This window comes from Myotis yumanensis, unplaced genomic scaffold (assembly GCF_028538775.1).
Source record: "Myotis yumanensis isolate MYYU_CA2020_CCGP unplaced genomic scaffold, mMyoYum1.0.hap1 SCAF_8, whole genome shotgun sequence".
Taxonomy (NCBI): domain Eukaryota; kingdom Metazoa; phylum Chordata; class Mammalia; order Chiroptera; family Vespertilionidae; genus Myotis; species Myotis yumanensis.
This window is the reverse complement of record NW_027223759.1, coordinates 18,534,597-18,554,728: the sequence shown is the minus strand read 5'-3', so window position 1 is coordinate 18,554,728 and position 20,132 is coordinate 18,534,597. Positions and strand designations below refer to the sequence as shown.

General features: G+C 35.3%; 1 protein-coding gene across 2 annotated transcripts in view; it reads right to left on the bottom strand.

The window, feature by feature from the left end:
* The window catches only part of VWC2L (von Willebrand factor C domain containing 2 like), a 147,010-nt gene that overhangs the window by 126,094 nt on the left and 784 nt on the right, over nucleotides 1–20,132 (bottom strand). For both annotated transcript variants that reach the window (XM_070423300.1, XM_070423301.1), the window contains exon 2: nucleotides 17,646–18,108. In XM_070423300.1, coding sequence (XP_070279401.1) covers nucleotides 17,646–18,035 — 390 coding nt within the window. In that variant the 5' untranslated portion in view covers nucleotides 18,036–18,108. The remainder of the gene's footprint in view (nucleotides 1–17,645; nucleotides 18,109–20,132) is intronic.

Genomic DNA, 20,132 nt, shown 5'->3' with positions numbered 1-20,132 from the left:
AAAATTATTTTAGTGTATTATTATAAAATATATTTTATAAAAAGCCCAAATTTTAAACATGTCCATTCTCCTAAAGGGGAGGTTAGCATACAAAGTCTAACAAAAATCATTCTAAATGTTCTGAGAAACAGAACTTGCTTTCCAGGAAGCCCATTGTGCATATTGTTGAAGGCTGAAGGGACAGGATATATTCTAAGTGCCATGTTGCAGCATCCTCATGGTGTCATGTGTGCTTTGGCACACGTGATACTAGACTTTGGACACCATGTACTCTATGTCTTTGATAATTGTAAAAAATTATCGAAAAGAAGATAGCTTTGATTGCCTCTGCAAAAACTTCCCATTAAACAACTATTTAAAACCCGATCTCTACCAAGGAAAAGATACTGCTTTAAGAGGCACTCATCTTTTAGAGATAATTTATGGCATAAATTTCATCACTTTATGAAACAAATCTCATTACTTTCAAGCTGTATGAGAAATTTGGAAGATGCCATTTCAAAGTTGCTGATGCCTGTCAGGAATCTCACTGTTCACTTCATTAAAATATACATTAAATTACAGAGTACAAGGATTTTTAGCACCCACTGCCACTCTTGTAGCCAGTAATTTGCATGTGGCTGGAGTCCCCAAATAGTCAATGGATCTAATGGGTTTTAACCAAATTTTACCATCATGTGAAAGAAGACCCATCGCACTACTGAATAAAATGCTCCTCAGTGTCCTATACTAATGGGATCGTTGTGACCTCTTCAGTGATCTGCCCTATTGATTGGAGGATATTTGAAATACAGAGGTCACAAGTCTTATCAAATTATGAACACAGAGTTGGGACTTCTTTAAGAATTTTACTACTGTTGAAGCAAATAAAAAATCAGATGCATATATATTTTTTTTATAACCATCACAGCTGGTCAGCAAATGTATATGCTGGTTATCATTTGAATAACAAGTTAAATAATAACTGTTCTGGCTTTTTCTGAGGAGTTGGTATTTTGAAAATATATCCTGGAACATTATTTCTACGAGTCTGTTAAAAACCACTTCATGTTTGTTAAAAATGCAAACATTTTAGCCAAGTGATTGTAAAAAATGCACACAGCTTAGCCTATGTAGATATGGTAAACCAGGTAGGTAATAAACAAAAATTCAGAAATATAAAATAGAAATTTAAAAATTATTTATTTGGCATATTTATTAAATATAGGATATATGTATATAAGGTAAACCAAGATAAGTACGTATCTAGCTTGCCCTCAATAAATGACAATCTAAAAGACAATAGTGATAATCTAGATATCTATAAAAATAAGTTTAATGTTTAAGGATTATTGGAGTAAATCTTTATATTTTCATTTGCAATTACTCCAAGCTAATGTAAAACTCAAGAATATTGCAAAAACAGTTGATAAAATGCCCAATAAAAAATTATTCATTATCAAGTACAAAAAAAGTCCCTTCATTCTTTTTTTTTTTTTTTTTTTTTTTTTTTTTTTTTAAATATATTTTATTGATTTTCCACAGAGAGGAAGGGAGAGAGATAGAGAGTTAGAAACATCGATGAGAGAGAAACATCGACCAGCTGCCTCCTGCACATCTCCCACTGGGGATGTGCCCGCAACCCAGGTACATGCCCTTGACCGGAATCGAACCTGGGACCTTTCAGTCCGCAGGCCGACGCTCTATCCACTGAGCCAAACCGGTTTCGGCAAGTCCCTTCATTCTTGAAAATTCTTCATTATACAGTGGGGCCTTGACTTACGAGTTTAATTCGTTCCATGACGGAGCTCGTAACTCAAATTACTCATATGTCAAATCAACAGTAAACAAGTGAGACATGTGATGCTGGGCTGATGTTGTGGTGTTCACTGTGACGTTCGCTGTGCCAACTAGCGGTGAGGTATCTGAAGCTGGCTCGTAACCCGAATTTTAGCTCGCAACTCAAAGCAAAAAATCGGCCGAGAGAAGGCTAGTATCTCAAAAAACTCGTTAGTCGGGACACTCGTAAGTCAAGGCCCCACTGTAGTTGGAACACAACAGTGACATTATTTTAATGGCTTTTTTTCCCCTTAAAGTTATTTTTCCTTAAAATATGTATTTAAATAGACTTTGGGCAGGCAATCCTATAATTACATACTGACTATTCTGATAAACTGGTCATCTATTGAACCAATTTTTTTTCTGAATGTTCTCAAGGAGTCTTATGACAATAAAATGCAGCTTTTTCTGAAGTATGAATAATAACATATGGAAAGAAAATACAGATAAGGAGAATGTAAGCAAAACTATCTTTCTTTAGTTACAATCACAGATTTATTTTTTTAGGTAGGCAAGCACACTTATCAAGGAAATATCAGTTTGTGTTTAAAAGGGGGGGGTGTTCTTTCAGCCTTTAAAATCTTAAGGGAACCCAATGTAATAGACAAAGGCTAAAGGATTCAAGATAAAGATTTGTATAAAGCATCACACCTATACTTGTGAAATAGCTGAGAAAAGCAGCAGCCTAGTCCTTCACTGATAAGCTGGATTGACAGTTGACTTTGGCACAAGGAAGGTCCTTGACAATGAAACAAGTATTTTCAGTAGAGCCTGTATGTCTCCATGCCAGGGATGCTCCTCCAATCACCCATTTATGCAGAAGGGAAAAAGTAACGTTATAACTTCAAAATTTCACTTTTTGACACTGAAAAGGACAGATTATTGAGATCACTTAAAAAGCTAGTAATCTATAATATCATGAAACAAGGCCCATGTGTGGGCGGGGGAGAATACATCACCATTAGAATTCTACAACCTGAAGAATTATGTGAGAGGCTAATATGCCAGTCCCATTCTATGGGAGACATTAAAAGGAGGTGATGATGGAAAAGTAAGAGGGCATAACTCAGCCTGCTGGCCTTACATGGTGACATTGAATTGAGGGCTTCTGGTCATCTAGGAGAGAGAGGAGTCATAGGCCTCGTACAACCAAATCCATTTGTATTGGGAGTGCCAATCAGATTATTACCTAAGAAATCTCTCTTTGCCACCCTCAGTATTTCTCTGGGCAAAAATTTTCTAAAAGTTGAAATCTTTTTTCTTCATTTTCCGTTTGCTGGTAATGTTCTCTTACATGTTACAAAGAGGGAGTAATTAAAAATTAATAAAGCAAAGTGCTTTATAACTGCTAATATTAAAATATATTAATTTTCAACTTTAAGTCCCAACAGCAATTTCTATTAAATTTTAGACTTCATTATTTGATACTTACTTAACTCACAGCTTACCTCATTCGACAAAAATACATTGAGATGGCTTATGGGCAATAAGATGAAAGCATAAAAAATCTTGACTGAGGAGTTGCTTGATAAGCCTTTCAACTTTAGTGTGCACTCTTATGCAAGGTACAGCAGATGCAGTCGTAATTTTGAAACTATGTATACATTTGTTAGTCTTATTGCCCAGTAGAATTTGGTTGTATGGAATAAGCACATTTGGAACTCAAGTCCTGCCATTAAATACTATTGTTTTACCTTGGCCAGATCACTTAAAACACTTGAACCTGGGTTTTCTCATTTGTAAGATGAAGGTAATAATAACCTAATAGCAATAGGGCTCTAATTTTCTCACTTGATTTTTATGAGACAAATTTAAACTATGTGAACTTGTAAAAAAATATACTGTCGTCATCATAGCTTTCAACTTGACCAGTGTTTCTTTTCTTTATTTCCCTTTGTATATTATCAAGGAAGTTCTATATTAACCATACATAAATTATTTTTCTTAAATGATGGCATAACATTTTCATTTTTAATGATTTGAAATATTGAATTTGTAAAGAATATATTGTTTAGAGTTTTGAAAATAATCTGGGTTTCATCTCTAAAATTTACACTCAGATCATGGTTAGACTGAGAATGACACTGGACAAAATTTTTAGATAGTTAATTAGATTCTTATTTACAAAGATAAAACTTCAATCATTAATCAGATTTGTGACAAAAAGAGATTTTTTTTAAACAGGGTAACTTGAGATCACATTTTTTTGAGTCTTGATTGAAGTCCTTTCTAGTTTCAATGTGAATGTCCTAGAGTCTCATTAACAAAAAGAAAATTCTGTGTGATTATTCTTTTTTTTCTCTCTAATGAAGCTTTCTTAAACTCAGCAGCCAAAGGTTTGTTACTTTAACAGGATTGTTGGAGAAAAATTAAAGTTATACTGAACAATTATTTTAATTTTTTAAAAATTTATTTTAGAGAGAGAGAAAGGGTGAGGGAGAGAGAGATAGAAACACTGATGAGAGAGAACATTTATTGGCTGCCTCCTGCACACCCCCTACTGGGAATCAGGCCACAAACCAGGCATGTTCCCTGACCGGGAATGGAACCAGTGATCTCTTAGCTCATGGATCAACGCTCAACCACTGAAGCACACCAGCCGGGTGTAGACTGAACAATTTAATTTTTTCCTTGTCATATTTAGGAAAGGGAAATAAAACTAATTTGCAGTAAAAATAAGTGCAGTTTCAGAGAGCTGTGGCTCTTCTCTCACTATAAAGAAAAATGAAAATTTGGTAACTACTGGAAGTTTTCACGTTGACTATGGAATTTCTAAGTCTGAAAAATTATCATCAAGGTCCATGTTTGTTGTTGTTTTAAATTTGTAGTTCACTGATGTAGGAATTAGAAAAACAACATCAACAACCACCTTTTTGTATAAGTTTACAAAAATATTTGTAGTCAATTCTCACTGCATTCAGAATTCAGGTTTTGTTTGATTGTTTTAATGGATAGGAATGCACTTCTTTAGATGCATACTTCTTTATGTCCATGGGAGTTTTTAAAATGAGATAAATCGAGCCCTGTAAAATGTAGAGCAGGGAAAGAATTTTCCTCATGTTAGCAATGTACTATACACTTCGACAGAAAGATACGGGACTTAATGTGAAATATGTGAGTTAGAACTGAACACACATTTCAGAATATAGGACATGAATATGCTGACATGGGAAATAGGCCCTCCCTACCACGTCTTGCATAATGTCCATAGTGAACTTACAGAAGCTGGTCAGGTGTAATGGAGAGAGCACTGGAGTTAGAGTAAGAAGACCTACCTTCTCATTTGTAAAATGAGAATAAAAATGTCTAAGGACTAAATCATTCAATGAGGGAACACTGCTGCAAACTATTTCATAAAGTTGTCAGCAATTACTTGTTTTGATCTCGTTGTGTCACTTCCCTGATCCACGCCCTTCTTCGGTGCCTCTCTACGCAGTCCTGGCTTCAGCCCCAGCCCCTTAACCAGGCACTGACATTGTGATCTCGTCCCATGCTCCCTTCTCACTTTTCTCTCTCACTTTTTGTCTCCTCTGTACCCCATGTTCTGGCCACTAGGGTTACTTCGTGTTTCTCTGTACGAAGTAACAGAGAAATTTTACTTTTGCAAAATTTCTTATTTTGTCTAAAATGCTTTCAATGCACAGAAATTCCTACTCTTAAGATACCTTCCTTCAGACTGAATTATTCCTTTCTTTAGAGGAATTCCTGGATCAGTCCTTACAGGACCCCTGTTGTTAGTGGTACCTGTATTACTCCTTTGATAGACTAGGAGGACCTGGAAGGTCAGATTTATGTCTTATATATTTTGGTGCAGCCCCACAAGACCTACCTCTTCTCCATATTTAGTAAAATGAGACACAATAACATCAAACTATGAATTATGTAAGGTGACTTGAAAAGATATAATAATGGACTGAATAAGTAAGCAGAGAGCATATATATATATATATATATATATAGAGAGAGAGAGAGAGAGAGAGAGAGAGAGAGAGACTAAATCATTCAATGAGGGAACACTGGTGCTATATATATATATATATATATATATATATATATATATATATTATACTTAATGATGTAATGGGAAGTCTATTACCTTAAATTAAAAGTACCTACTTGTCACATAATCAGAAGAGAGCACTTGGGATATCCAAATAATGGAACTTTCATTATCTTTGTTTATCTATTTCATTGGAGGATTCTCGGTAAGTGGAAAGTTATTGTTACACATAATAGTTTATATATTTAGGAAAGTATAAATATTATAATAATATATATTATATTATATATAAATTATTATATATCCATGCAAAGTTGTACTCCTTGGAGACAAGCAGATAAAGAGATATGACTAAGCATGTCTACTGTTAAGTTTGTATATAACACAGGCAAGTTTGCTTAAAACAGGCAAATCTGGATGCATTTTAAAATTTACCTGTCTGAAAAGAGATCCCTGAGACCACCCACAAGCAAAGTAGGTCCTATATTTATCAATACCCAAAGATTTTATAACATTCAGGAATGGAGGTTTGAAAGATTTGATGACAGAATAATTTGAGGGAAGTGGAAAGGGAAGAATAATAATTTGATTATAGATCAGAAATTGGCAAACTTTTTCTATAGAGGGTCAGACAGTAAGTATTTTTACCAGTGAGGGTCAGGTGGGCTCTGGAGCAAATACTGAACTCTGCATGCTAGTCTAAAGGCACCATAGACATAAATGAATCAGCATCACTGTTTCCCAATAGGACTCTATTTACCAACACAGAAGGTGAGCTGGATTTGGCTAATGGATCATAATGTGCTGACCCTTATCTAGAAGCTTTTTGATTATATGTGACTGGCACTATTGTCATTATAATTTTAAATAAGTAATTTTCAAATTAAATTGTTTTATTCAACAAAATTAATAAATTCCTATAAATAATCATAGCAAATGTAATTTGGGGAACTTTAAAAAGAACTAGACAATCAAGGATAAACTGAGATGTAAAGACTTTTTTTTTTTATCATTAACTGTCCTGAAGAGTCAAAGAAATAAAAGATTATCTTGAATCATTAGCAAGATATTTCTTAAGCTGTGTTTCACCGAACTGTTATTAACTTTAAGATGTTAATAGAAGTTCTGAGGGGGGAAAAAAGTGTTTTACTGTTACATAGATTTGTGAAATACTGGATTAAATTCAGCTTAGTAGTAATAATAGTAAAAATGTCCCATAGTTTTTATGAATATCTTTTTGTGTGCCAAGTTTTTACTATTATATCTGTTTTAGAGATGTGTACCCTAAGACATACTGAAGTATTTTAACATGTGCCTTGGTCATGTGGCTAGTAAGTGATAGAGCCCCCTCTAAAATCAAGTTTTCCATCACACTGTTGAGATTTGAGCTGTAGAACTGTCCATATTGACTCTGAGACAAACCTTTCAAAAATTTTCAAGCACTGTCAGTACACTAATGTGGTCGGCACATTTCTAATAGATGTCCAAGGAATCATCGCTTCTTAAATTTACTTGACCATGACAACAACAACAAAAAATCCTTACAAAGATTCTCACAGGGGCCAGTGTTCCCTAAAAGACAGTCTGAACAGGGTTATATATGGCAGCAATTTCCAAGTCCAGCTAATCATTAAAATAATCTAGGAAATTTTGGAAAAAAATAAAAATTTAAATAACTTTAATTGTAATTAAAAAGGGAGAGATCAAGGCATGTGAGTTTTTGCAGTATGCCTGCCTTAAATGATCTGATAATATGCCAATTTAAGGATATGCTTTTCTTCCAATGCCACATAACCTGAGACTTTTACACACCCCACCCATTTCACACACTCCATTCTCCTATGAAGTGAGAAATGAGAGATTGCAGAGTAAGAAAAAAATATCAAGAACTTAGTCCTTAGTTCCTGAAAACACCAAATGTATGCAATTTAGTTCTTTACAAATGTATAGCTAATTTAGTTCCTTTGTTACTTCCTAGCATTAGTTACTACCTATGAAAATAGATAGTGTTTAATCTAATGTATTTGTTTTATTTTGGCCTATAGTTTGTTTAATTAAATAATTTTTCATTTTTAGACAAATGGCCCTCTTTTTATCAGAGCCTTTGCAAACTTAGAGTACATTTTTCAAAAGGAGACTGTGTCAGACTGATTTTAGATATGCCAATATTTTATTGTTCTTGTGTACTTTAACTCTGGGTTGTCATGGTGATAGGTCCTGATATCACATTTCTATAGACAATTGGCTGAAATTGATCTTTGCATCCAACATATTTATTAGAAAGGAATATGCAAATAAGCAACATTTTTCTGTTATAACTACAGGTTGTAAGCTATCGGGGGAAAAAAAAGATCACAGGAAAGCAATGTATTAGTATCACTTTTGCCAATAATTAGTTATGTATTTGTTTTCACTGAGTTTCTGTTAGCCTTGTTTAACCATCTGTAAAATGCATTAGGAAAAACAAATCTAAAGTTCTTTTCCAGATCTAAAAGTTCTAGTCAGCTCTTAAAAGTAGGAAAGCCTAGACTATGAAAAACAAACCATAATACTTGCCTTTTATAAATAGAATTTATATAAACTCAGACAATAGAAATCTAATCCTATGCCAAGAAGTAACAATGGTAGTCAAAGGTCAGTATTAAAATAAAATGATTTCAAAATTCCATCCAAGTAGTATTTAGTTAAAAAAACAACACCTTTAAGCAGTTAGAATTTAGTTATAAATCAATATGTAATACTATAATTTTCAAATTCCCAATACTATTTACTCTTCACGAGACATATATAATGACACTGTAGTATAATATCCATCCTATAGCTTATGGTCACATTGTATCATAGTAGGGAAAACATAAGCGATGTGACTGCTATCCACTTTATGTTTTTTTTTTTACTTTTATTTTTCAAATATATATTTTATTGATTTTTTTACAGAGAGGAAGGGAGAGGGATAGAGAGTTAGAAACATCGATGAGAGAGAAACATCGATCAGCTGCCTCCTGCACACTCCCTACCGGGGTTGTGTCCGAAACCAAGGTACATGCCCCTGACTGGAATCGAACCCGGGACCCTTTAGTCCGCAGGCTGACGCTCTATCCACTGAGCCAAACCGGCTAGGGCTATGTTTTTTTTTTTTAAAGCTTTTATTGATTTCAGAGAGGAAGGGAGAGAGGGAGAGAGAGAGAGAGAGAAATAGAGAGAGAGAGAGAGAGAGAAATGATGAGAGAATCACTGATTAGCTGCCTCCTGCATGCCCTACACTGGGGATCGAACCCACACCTGGGCATGTGCTCTGACCAGGAATCAAACTGTGACTTCCTGGTTCATAGTTCGAAGCTCAACAACTGAGCTATGCCAGCTGGGTGTATCCACTTTAGAAAACTTTATACAGCCTTAAAATAATATCATTTGAAAACTTTTTCCAGAGATAAATGATTTTTCTTGTCACTTTAGTACTTCATTCACACTTTTCATGGTGTCACCAGTCCTTGCAAAGATGGCTTTATTGAGATGTGCTATGTGGCAGGCTGGAGGCAAGGGGATTGACAATGGAGGTGTGTTAGACTGAAATTACTGATGCTAATCAGTAGTGATGATAAAAGTACAAAGTCTAGACTCTAAAATAAGCCAGTTCCCAATTAACAATGGCTATTGTTTGAGAAAGATCACCTGGATAAGCAAAAGCACGGATCACTTCAAATGGCCTCTTAATTATGTTTCAAGCTCTTCCTGGAAAGCTTGGCAAAGTACAACTAAAACATAAACCAGTAAGCTTTCCTTTATAAACACTGCCTGATATATAAATCAAGCTGTAGGAAAACAAAATAAAACAAAAATCAGAAGAAGTAGAAACACAGGATTCTTATTATCTTAAATATTTTTGTGAAGAATATTCCAGCTACCTCAAATTTAACACACACACACACACACACACAAACACATACATGCTTGAATGCATGCATACAGAAATCTCAATTGAGATTATATAGATTAATCTATAAAATGTGCATAAAATATGTAGACTCAATTTATGAAATAATATATAAAAAGTAGAAAAAATTATCCATATCATACAATTGACTAATTATGTAGTCTGGAGACTACAGCCACAATTAAAAAGAGGCAAGTTTCTAAAACATCCCAAACCTAGTACTATTGGAGTTAGTTTGGAAGGGGGACTACCAGATAACTCTGTTTTCTATTTCATCTTCTCAACACCAGTAGAGAGTCAGTAAGGGGTGGGCTGAAGTGTCTGCAAAATGGCTGCTGGCTGACCTCAACTCTGAGATAGTCACTCACAGTGACAATCCCCACAAATCTCAGACATGGCTGCAAATCAAACACGGATTGCCCATGTGCACAGGGCACAGAAGCCAAGTCACAAATCTTTGTAGTCACTCTTATCACACGGTTACCATCATTAGCAGCAGCATCTTGCAATACGAAGGACAGTGATATATATCAGTGGACAAGCATGAAAAACTATTTCTACATACAGCTCACCAAAGAGCTGTCTTACTATCAATTCTCCTAAAATTTAAAAGCAAGAGACCTGTTCCAACTGACAACAGACTATTTCACCCCTTCCAGGATTATCTTGGAAGCCATTTATACTCACTCCCTCATTTAAAAACAAACAAACATTAAGTAAAGAAAAGCATTCCCACTTATCACTGGAGTTTTTGAAAAAAAATTATTGTAAAAATCTGATCTATTTCCTAGATTCAGTATGGTTTTATAGCATTAAAAATGCCTAGTGGGCACAATATAAAATTGATGAGGAAAGGTACAAGGAACTTTCTAAATTTATGTTTTAAGAAATTTGACTTCTATTCTCGGAAATTGGGCAGAGATTATACATATTAAGTAGAAGTTCCCTGGCTACGTATAAAGATAGGACTTTCCCACTGAGAATATTCACCCTGAGACTGTGTTCTGCTTGCTGGGCTGAGCCTCAGGTGAGCAAGCGTCATCACTGATGGGAATGACTTCATCTGTGGTATTTTGTAGAAACTTTAAAGGAGAAGCCGTTCCTGAATTTACTCAAAGGCCATTTTAATGTTAAAAACCACAACATACTCTGCAAAACAGAAGTTATTTTGCACAGTCAGCAACTGTAGAATTAGTCTTCTCAATCTCAACACAGATCCCCAATAATTATTATTATTATATAAAATTATGATAGTTTTGAGGACTTTCTTTAGATGGAATCTTACAAGGGTCCCTGGTAACTCCATTAACCATTTGTCCAGAATTTGTAAAACCTCTCTTGAAAAAAAATATTGAAAAATCTCACTCATATATTCAAGATCTACATGTTTCTTCGTTATTAGAATAAATACAACCTTCACACTGTGTAGGCAGTTAGACAGACATAAGCAGAGCAAGGACAATGGGCCAGGTACAGAAGGTCACCATGCCCTAGCCAGTTTGGCTCAGTATATGAAGCATTGGCCTGTGGACCAAAGGGTCCCAGATTTGATTCTGGTCAAGAGCACGTACCTTGGTTGCAGGCTCCTCCCTGGTTGGGGTGTGTAATTGATGTGTTTCTCTCACATCATTATTTGTCTCTGTCTGCCCCTCTCCCTCCCACTCTCTCGAAAAGATCAATGGAAAATATCCTCCCGTGAGGATTAACAACAACAACAACAAAAAGCCATCAGGTTGGAAAGATGCAGGTGCCTAGCAATGGACAATCAATTGTAGGGCGGGACTTCACCCCCAGGATGACTTTTCCTCCCCTAGCATATTTCTGGTCATAATGTTTGGACCCCCTGACCTTTCCTCCCTCGAGATAGTATCTTGAACTCAGTTATATTTCTGCTCTAGGTGCAAATAAGCAATAAAACCAGCCATGGCTGATGTCAGAACCAGCTGCATGGAATAATGACCCCCATGCCCTGGTGCCAGCCAATCAATCAGTGGAGACCACAACCCTGAATGGATACACCTGGAAGGCTACTAAATATTCTATTAAGATCTTTTCCTGGGACCTTCCCTAAAATCTCCACCATTAAAAGCCTTAGGATGGAGGACCCTGTGTGCTCTCCCTCCTGGGAGCATGCCCAAGCCTTTTCCTACCCTCTCTTCTCTCTCTCTCTCTCTCTCTCTCTCTCTCTCTCTCTCTCTCTGTCTCTCTCTCTCTCCCTCCTCCCTAGGCACCTTACCATACCTTACCATTAGCTTCCTCACTCCCAAGCTCCAAGGGCCCTTCCTTTACATCCATACTTGTTTCCTAAGCCTATTTCTTCTAGGAATTATTTCTTCTACCTTTGCAATTTACCAAATAAGTGTTCTCTTACAGTTTTAGTCTTGCTCTGAATTCTTTCCTAGCCAGAACCCAAGTACCAAGGTTGTTGAACCCAGGTTTGGTTTGACCCCACTGGTCAGATACCTGGTGCTCCTCCTACCACCTACAACATCTCTGGAAAATGCACTCTGTACCCCTTTCCTAGAGCAAGCATAGAAATGGTGCCTTTCATAGAAACGGTGCCTTTCATAGAAAAGGTGCAATGGTGGTGGGTGGGTGAGGTGCAGTGAATTGTGCTTCTGCAAGGTGTTAACTATTAGTCCTCTCAATTGAGATTTCTTTACAGCCACCACCTTCCCCTATTTTTTCACATATTTGGTCCTTAGTTCCCAGAACATGTTGCCTTCCATTCTTTCTCCATATTAGAATTTTCCTTTCTGCTCAAACACCTTTATGGATTTAATGCTACAAGAGTGGACATTCATGATGGGGCACAGATTAATGAGAAAGCTGGAGAGCCTATTTTCCTGTGAAGGTACCCACTGAAGAGCAAGTCAATTCTCAAACCTTACTGGTATCTACAGTTTTTATGGGCGGGATGATTTGGCAAAATACTCCAAGTGATTAATTTTTTTGTCCTCTTTGCTTCTCTCATCCAGATTTAAATAGTAATGCAAAATTCAGGGCAAAAACTAGGCAGCCTACCACAGCGGGAGAATATGTTGACTTTTTTTTTTTTTTTAAAGCAACAACATGTACATAAAATGTGCGGAATGAGAAAACAATCACACTGAAAACAATAAAAGTAAGAATCAAAACCCTGACCTGCTGTCTTGGGCCCGCAGTGGGAAAAGGACAGAAGTCAACGCCTGCGGAGAAAGGAAGATCTTGAGTGAATCCAGATCCTGAGTGAAGGACACTGGGTGTGGACGGGAGGGAATCATTTTAAAGTGCGACAGGCTGGGTAAAAGCTGAACCATCTCTTCCAGCTGCATGTAGGGTAACCTTCAGTATCTGACCTAAAACTAAATCAGTACAAGTTTTAAGGTATAAAAAAAAAATCCAAAAAAGGCTTATTTCTAGCTGAGTGAGAGTGATAAAAATACTGAGCAAAATAAGAAACTATTTCTCCCTTTGGGAAACTCAGCATAAGACAGTTAAGCCAAAGCTGGCAGAGCCTACATTTCCAATCAACCTTTTTTTGTAGAAAATGCTATTGTAATGTATTATTTATACTCCTTATCTCTTCAGAAGTAGGCCTACTGTCTTTTGGCCTGGGTACACATAAAAGAAAGATGAGAAAATCTACTATAGAGTGACCTTTATCTTAATACAATATTACTAGAACACTGGGAAATTTAGAGTTTTCAAAAAAAAGTAGAGAAATCCATTTTCAAAGCTTGCATCTGTCATGTTGAAAAAAAAAATCCAACCTTTATACATAACATTATTCTTCATATCGGTGACACTTGTGGCCCGATTTACATTTGAATTTGGTGATCAGAGAAGATTGAAGGAGAGACATGTTTTGCAACTGTGTAGAGTGAGACAGCACACCTAAAACAGTAGGTGGTCATTATGGCTCTGGGAGGGAGGCAGGCTCCAAGATGAGCCTTGCTTAGAAAGAGGGAAGGAGACAAGCAGAAAGTCACAGGATGGAAATAGATGCCCCGTAAACAAGATGTGTCGTCTTTAGGGGCCCAAAGATTACTCTTTATCTGAACGTTGAGTGCTTCTTTTAACTAATTAAAATGAAGAGATCAACACATAAACAGAAAGAAACTAAGGTATTTTAAAGACACTCTAATTAACTTTTTTATTCAATGAGTCCAATAATAACCTGACTCATATGTCACTCACCAAAAATGTATTGGATGCCTGCACTGTGGTTCATGTAATGCTAGGGAGTAGAGGGTTGGGAGTAGAGGAGAAAAAAGAAAATTCTGTCCCTAGGCTTACAGGGTTCACTGTCCATCAGGAGAGACAGGCTGTGTCAAATTATATTACTGTAGTGCGATGAAGGCAGCAGAGGTGGTGAGGAGCTTAGATTCTGCAGCCAGGCTGCTTGAGTGTGAATCCTACTTCATACACTTTAGAGCTGTATGAGGTTGGGCAAGCTACTTCCACTTTGATGCTTTGGTTTTGTCTGTAAAACAATGCTAAAAAAGTATAATACTCACACTGATATTATGAAATGACATGCATGTTAATACATATAAAGGTTTTAACAGTGCCTGGCTAGGATTACTGTTCTTGTTTTAATGCTGTGCACAGCATGCTGTACAACGATACCGGAGAAGAGTGAGACCCAGCTCAAGATCCTGCAGTAGAACAATCAGAGAGAGCTTTCCAGTGGAGATGAGATTTAAATGGAATTTCGAAGTAATCTGCTGGAATTTATACAAGTGTGTGATGGTGCAAAAGTATGGGACAGCATGTACAAGCAAACAGGGAAGAGAAGCCCCTGAGAGAAGTATTTGGAGAGGTCGATGAGTAGAATCTAAGCAATTTAGATTTTTATCCTAAACACAATCCTGAATGTTTGTGCACATATGCATGCTGGTCATCTCATTCTTTGTTTTCTGCAACAGTCTCACCTCCCCAGCCATTAATTAATCTTCAGCTCTTAATCAATGCTCTATTTGGCTACAAGGTTTAAAAAACCATATTGAACTAGGTCATCTCTATGCACAACAACCTGCATTTTATTTCTTGTTATTCTTTAGACTGAATCTAAATATATTGGCCCAGTATTCAAGTTCCTCTCTCCACTGTCCAAAACATATACAAATTTACTTTTCTCATCATAATAGGATTTCATAAGATCCAGCTTCTTTCTTGTTATTCTCCTCCTCCTCCTCTCTCTGCAGATTTTATTCACCCCAGTCTCTGATTTTGCTCAAGCAGTTTCCTCTTTGGCACTTTAATCTCTCCAGATCAATTTTAATTACTTCTTTTAAAACAGGCTCAATTTTGACCATCGTGAAGGAAAAGAAAGTTTGTTGACTAAAACCTTACAGCATGTTGATAAGCTTCTGACACCAACTTTCTTGGTGCTGCGCTTCACAGTAACACACTTTAGAGAGCTTCCCCACCCCCATCCCATCTCTCTCCACATTGTCCATGCTTTTCCATGAGTGGAGATTGTGTCTTCTAGATACCATACTTTCCAATGTAAGTATATAAATACATCTATAGTATCCTATATACTAAACAATCCAGTAAATGCTTGGTAGATGAATATATTATAAGTAAGCATATCTCATTACATAACCTCCATAATAAGATTATTATGTGAAAGTTTCTTACATGTTTAAAAATTAAATGCTTGTCTCTTGCAAGCTGAATTGAAAGAAAATCAAGATAGCAGGTTATGGCTGATATTTACTTAGGTGTATATACTTCGCATAGATAAATAGAACAGTTTAAACAAAGTTTTGGAATTCTTTCAATTGAATGACTTTTAATATTGGTCTTCCATTATAAAATGTAGGCGAAGTCATAGAGAATTTACAACTTAGAGTAAATCCCTGGACATTAAAATTTAGAGGAATGAGAACACCATTTATTCAATATCTACTGTGTACCAGTCATCACAAGGCTGCTAACTTTGCATAAATTATCTCATTAAATCTTTCTAATATCTCCTCTCAAGAAAAGTAATTATTATGATGGTCATTTTTTAGCTGTCTGGCTCAAAAAAGTTTAAGGACTCTTTCCAAAGTCTTGAGTCTAAGTAATCATTTGGGATTTGAATCCTGGCCTATCTGGCCCTTGAGCCAAAGTGCTTTGAGAGGTTCTGTAGACTTTAGTTAGAATGGCAGAATTTAGGAAAAGGTAAAATAACTTGACAATTTGGACAAGTAACAAACTTTCTTTGTCTCAGCTACACATTCTTAAAGATTTGTTCTAGATAATATTTAAATTGTTGTAGACAAGTGGCATCTTAACACACACACACACACACACACACACACACACACATTTAAAGATCTCATAACATACAGAGTTAAGTGGAAAACTTGTTCACATCAGTGAGTTATATAATGACGACAGCAGGAACATACAGGCCCAGGCAAAAGTAGGTCAATAATAATAAATAATAAGTAAATAAATAATACAAGAATAAAGTGTTTCACATATTCACAACTGTAAACCTAATTTTGCCAATGCCAAAATGTATCCAATATTTTAGAGACCATAAAGTTATTATTAAATGTATTACACTCTAAACTATTATTTGATGTCAGTAATGGTAATTTGACTAGACTCTCAGGCCTCTTCTCAATGTTGTGCCACAAAGTATTTTAATACATGAGAGAGAAAAGTCTAGAATAACATTTATGTGTAAGATAGTTGAATGTGGTAATTATCTTTAAAAGCCCTCTCCTGTCTTTAGGAATCTTCAGAATGATTGGTTTTCCTTGGGTAACTTGGAACTAGTTTATACCCACAATCTGAAATGGACTGAATGCAATGAAAGGCTAATATACAGAATGCTCTCATCATTACTTGTTAAAACCTTTCTTCCACACATTGACTTCATTTCCCATTTGACTCTTGTGGAGAAGTTTGGTCAGGGCTAATGACTGAACATTCTTCTCACACATACACAGCCATCCTGAAAGTTAGCTATATCTTCTTCTGCTGATAAGGTTCCGAGACTTTGTCACTGAATTTGGTTACATGAAATTAAAATCTTTTAAATCAAGTCATCAGGATGACAGGCAGTCCATGGCACAAACTTCCATTGCATTTCAGAAGGATAATTTGATACATTAATTTATACCCTCAGGGCTCCAATCTGGCTTGTAAGAACCCCTAATTAAAACTAGCCATTGGAGAAAAGAGACTCTAAAAAGGAGAGAAAAATGAGCTCCAAGTTACTTGAAAAATATGATAGAAGGCTAAAAGAAAGGCCAGGAAATACCATGGAGGCTGAAAAATTAGTTTTCTTTTTTTTTTTTTTACCACTTTTTACAATGGACTATGATAAAATTTCAGTTCACTCTGGGATCCTGTAAGTAAAAAAACCCCAGAAAACTAATGATCAGAGAACAGAATGGGGACTATGCTCTACAAGAAGTAGGTCCAGTGCATATTCTTAATATGAAGACCATAGTTCAAAACTGTGTCTCTCTAGCATTGCAGTTCCATACACTGAACAGATAGTTCTAGGTTATGGTTAAATGGCTCCAAATACAGGCTAACAAGCCACATCAAAAAAATCTTATAAAATTTAAACATTAACTTAATAGACACATAGCTTCCAATTAAGTGTTTCCATCAGAAAATATACTTTGAAATGACACAGAAGAAAATTTTAAGGGAAAAAAGATGGCAGCATGCCACAAATAATTCTGAAAGAAAAAAATATTGTGAAACCCTTTAGGTATTGCTCAACAAACCAGTTAGCTATTTGTTGACTACAGTGGTACATATTCTACCTGGGTTATTGTTGTAAATTAAAGGGAAATTTAAAAACGTTTTTCCAGTTTTAATTTTAATGTAATAATTTACTAAGTATGTGGTGTGAAAAGTTGGTATTCAATAAACATGGATGGTAACTCATACCTTAAATTCCTCCAAGATTTTGTAATTTTTCCCATGATATTCACAAAAGTTTTTCACTTCTTTGCACTCAGGACAGCATCCATTGTGTTCCACTTTAGTACACTTTGGGTGAATTTTAGGGCATTCTGGCTGGTCGCAAACAGGTCCATCCAGAGCACAGACACAAGGGCAGTTGGAATGCCCTGGGAAAAAACGTTCTCCCAACTTGTATACAAAGCCGCTGTCATCCACACACCCTTTCCCTCGATAATCATCAAAGATCAGATTGTCATTACTGGAGGTCTGGTCCCCTTCATCAGCAGGATAGTCTTCATGACTGATAGCAGCAGAGATGACCAATCCAGGGATGACCAAGAGAAGTATGCAAGCTTCATGAATATGAAGAGCCATCCCCCTCCTCAAAGGCTTCTGGATGTGCTCCTACTACTGAATATACTCAGCTCCTTCCATGGGGAGGGGTAGGCTGAAAATAAATATTTTTAAAAAGTAATTTGACATATATACAGAAAATGTAGATTTATTTAACCCTATGCTCTTAACCTGTTTATTTGGGATCTGTTTGGAAGATAGACTTGAAGTAGACTAAGTTCATGCAACTATCTATGCTTTATTATGAAGTCTAGAGACTTGATCTTTGGCAACATACATGGAGTTCTTTCACATAGGAACCTTAAGCTTGAAGTCAGCTTCTGATTTTTAAAGGTCTGGCTTTGTCTAACTTGTAATAGATTATTTTACTGAACCTCAAAGGGTGATTTTACAAGTGCTTACTTACTCATAACTCAGAATACTTGAATTTACATTTTCTATTATTCTTTAAACTGTACTAGTCAGTGATAGAACGTATATGCGTTATAACCATCTGTACAAAAACTCATGAAATTAGTGAAAAAAAATCTACTTTTAAGAGAAAGGGAAGAAACCAACAATTGAATGTTAATTGTAATTGGAATGGAGCTATTATAAAGGCCTTCTGGCTTCTTTATGCCCATAGTTGGAAAACAACAATGGTCTCAATAAGGGTTTCTTGTTTTAGTAAATTTAAATCTGGATTTTGAAATATAGCCAAGAAGAAAAACAGATAACTATTCTAGAGTGAATGAGAGAAAGAAAATTTAAAATAACAAATGATACAAGAGAACTCCTTGCATCTAAAATAATTACTTAAAAATAAATATATTCATATTATTGTCCACATCTTTATTTTACTCAGAGAGTAAGCTCCTAGTGGGCAGGAAAAATGTATCAGATAATTTGTATAGCAACTGGAATCTAGAATTTGTGTAATACTATTTAAATGTATTACTTTAATATATAATAAATACCACTTAACAATCTTGAAGACATATCTCTCCTTTGACACGCAAAAGATATTTTGCACAAAAATGCCAGAGTAAAACTATTGGTTTCATAGAATAGTAATGAGGAGTTGCCATTCATAGAAAATATTCCTTTATATTCTTTATTAGTTTAGTGGCATTGACTCTTGTAAACTTCACATAGTATTAGTGCTTGTGTGGAGTGCTGCCCACTAGCAACACTCATTTAAATGTTTAGAGTGACTAACTCATATAAAAACTCTGGGGAAACTGACTTGAGGGAATAATATATAAGTAAAAGTGTTGTCAAATAGTTCATTTGTCTATTTAAATGATTTTGGCTTTATGCCAACAATCATTAAAATTGTATATTGGACATTTTTCAGATCATTTATGAATATTATTTATTGCTTTATTTTAAGATTATAATAGGAGCAATGATAAACCATCTCTTTTCAGTCTAACATACATATGATACTTTTAAATAAGGTAAAGATGGCATTAGGGAACTTCATGAACCTATAATATTTGCATTTTAAATTAGATATGCAAATTCTAGTCATAGTAAAATAGAATGAAGTATGTTCATGCCCTCCCTTAAAAAGAAAAGTGCTCTCTAAATCCTTTTGGGTAGGTAATGGTAAATGAGATGAATTTCTTTTGAAATATGTCAAAAATAATGAGTCATGACAGAATAAAAAAATGCAAACCTATAATTCTACTTGAGAATCTGGAAGCTCCCTTTGACAAAGCATTTTTTCCTCTTAAATTACTACAAAGGCTATAAACATTACAGAAGCTTCTGAAAAAAAGCATATGTATTTTATTAATTAAGGCATGCATTTTATACATCATATATATATATATATATATATATATATATATATATATATATAAAGTTTATCCTGGAAGAAAAAATATATTGTGCTTCTTTATAGTATTCCAGTAGTAACTGTTAATACATACAAAATAAGCCATATAAAATACCCATATCATTCTGCTTCAAAAGGACACAGACAGAAATGATCTCTGTAAGCTACAGGTAGGCATTAATGTCAGGTTATAATAAATGTATATTTAAAGGTAAAATGGATGTAATATCCACTTTATATAAACATTAAGCATGCTTTTATTATATGAAATACCTTTTAAAATCTGCATGAAGAAA